The 1,043-nt window shown below is 60.4% G+C and overlaps 1 protein-coding gene across 1 annotated transcript in view; it reads right to left on the reverse strand.

Annotated features, from left to right (window-relative positions):
* Positions 1-1,043, reverse strand: part of LOC104525755 (protein TENP-like) — a 5,337-nt gene that overhangs the window by 1,559 nt on the left and 2,735 nt on the right. The window contains 5 exon segments of the mRNA XM_029085198.1: positions 3-84; positions 209-250; positions 591-699; positions 701-759; positions 880-971. Of these exon segments, the coding sequence (XP_028941031.1) occupies positions 3-84; positions 209-250; positions 591-699; positions 701-759; positions 880-971 (384 nt within the window).

Consider the following 1,043-nt stretch of genomic DNA (forward strand, 5'->3'; position numbering starts at 1 on the left):
GCCTTCCTCCAGCACCACCCGAGGTGAGCTCCTGAACACGGCTTGCAGCGTCACTGGTAAGTCCTCCTGGAAGAGGGAGCCCATCTGCCGAGGGAGAGAGGTTATTTCTGGGCACAGCAACCAGCCCCTGCATCCCCGGGGTGGTGGGCAGGGACCGGGGGGCTCTGCCCCAGCTGTGGCCATGCCTCTCAGGGCAACAACAACAAACCTGAGTAATCTTCTGTGCCATGGTGGCGGTGGTCAGCGGGCTCTGAAAGACAAAGCACAGCTCATGATCCGGCTGCTGGGGCTGCTGAAAAAGTCCAGCACGGCCGTGCTGACCCCATGGTGAGCACGGTGCTGCACACGGGTACGGTGTTGCCAGCAGGTGCCAGGAGCTGCATCCTGGTTACTCTTCATGGCAAATTCTCTGTGCATCATCAGACCAGAAATATATTTGGGAGCCTGGGGGTGAGGGACTGTGACCCCCCTGGGCCCTCAGAGCCACTCTCATTTCTTTGCAGGCCACACAGCTCCTCCAAGCCATCCCTAGGGCAGGGCTGTCCCTCCAAACACACGTTTTCTGCTCCTTCCTTGCTCACTCTACTCACCGGGATGGTCATGTTAAAGGCTCCAGCCATTTCCAGGGCGAAGAAGAGGCTGGGGTAGAAGGGGTCAGAGAAAGCCAGTGTGAGGGGGGAAGGGCTGGGGCTCGCCAGTGCTGAATGGCATGGGGCTGACTGGCAGGGGAATTGGTATCCCCACCACCTGGAAAGTCGTCTGCAGGGACATGGGTAAGGAGAAAAGGAGTCTGAGATGTCTCAGGCCAGGTGGCCCTGGAGGAAGCAGCTCTCCCAAAGCCTGGAACTGGGCTGTGAGTGCTGGGAAACGAGGACTTACTTGCAAGGACATGGTGATTCCCTGCTCGGAGAACACGGGTGCAGCCAGGGGCAGGTACTGGACCTGGCAGCTTGGTGTGATGGGGAACGGAGCTGCAAACCGAGCAGAGGGACCCTCAGAGAGGGGAGGGAGCGGGCACGGCAGGGGGGGGGTGGGAAGGGGCT

The sequence above is a fragment of the Antrostomus carolinensis genome, unplaced genomic scaffold, assembly GCF_000700745.2.
Source record: "Antrostomus carolinensis isolate BGI_N321 unplaced genomic scaffold, ASM70074v2 scaffold20365, whole genome shotgun sequence".
Lineage (NCBI taxonomy): Eukaryota > Metazoa > Chordata > Aves > Caprimulgiformes > Caprimulgidae > Antrostomus > Antrostomus carolinensis.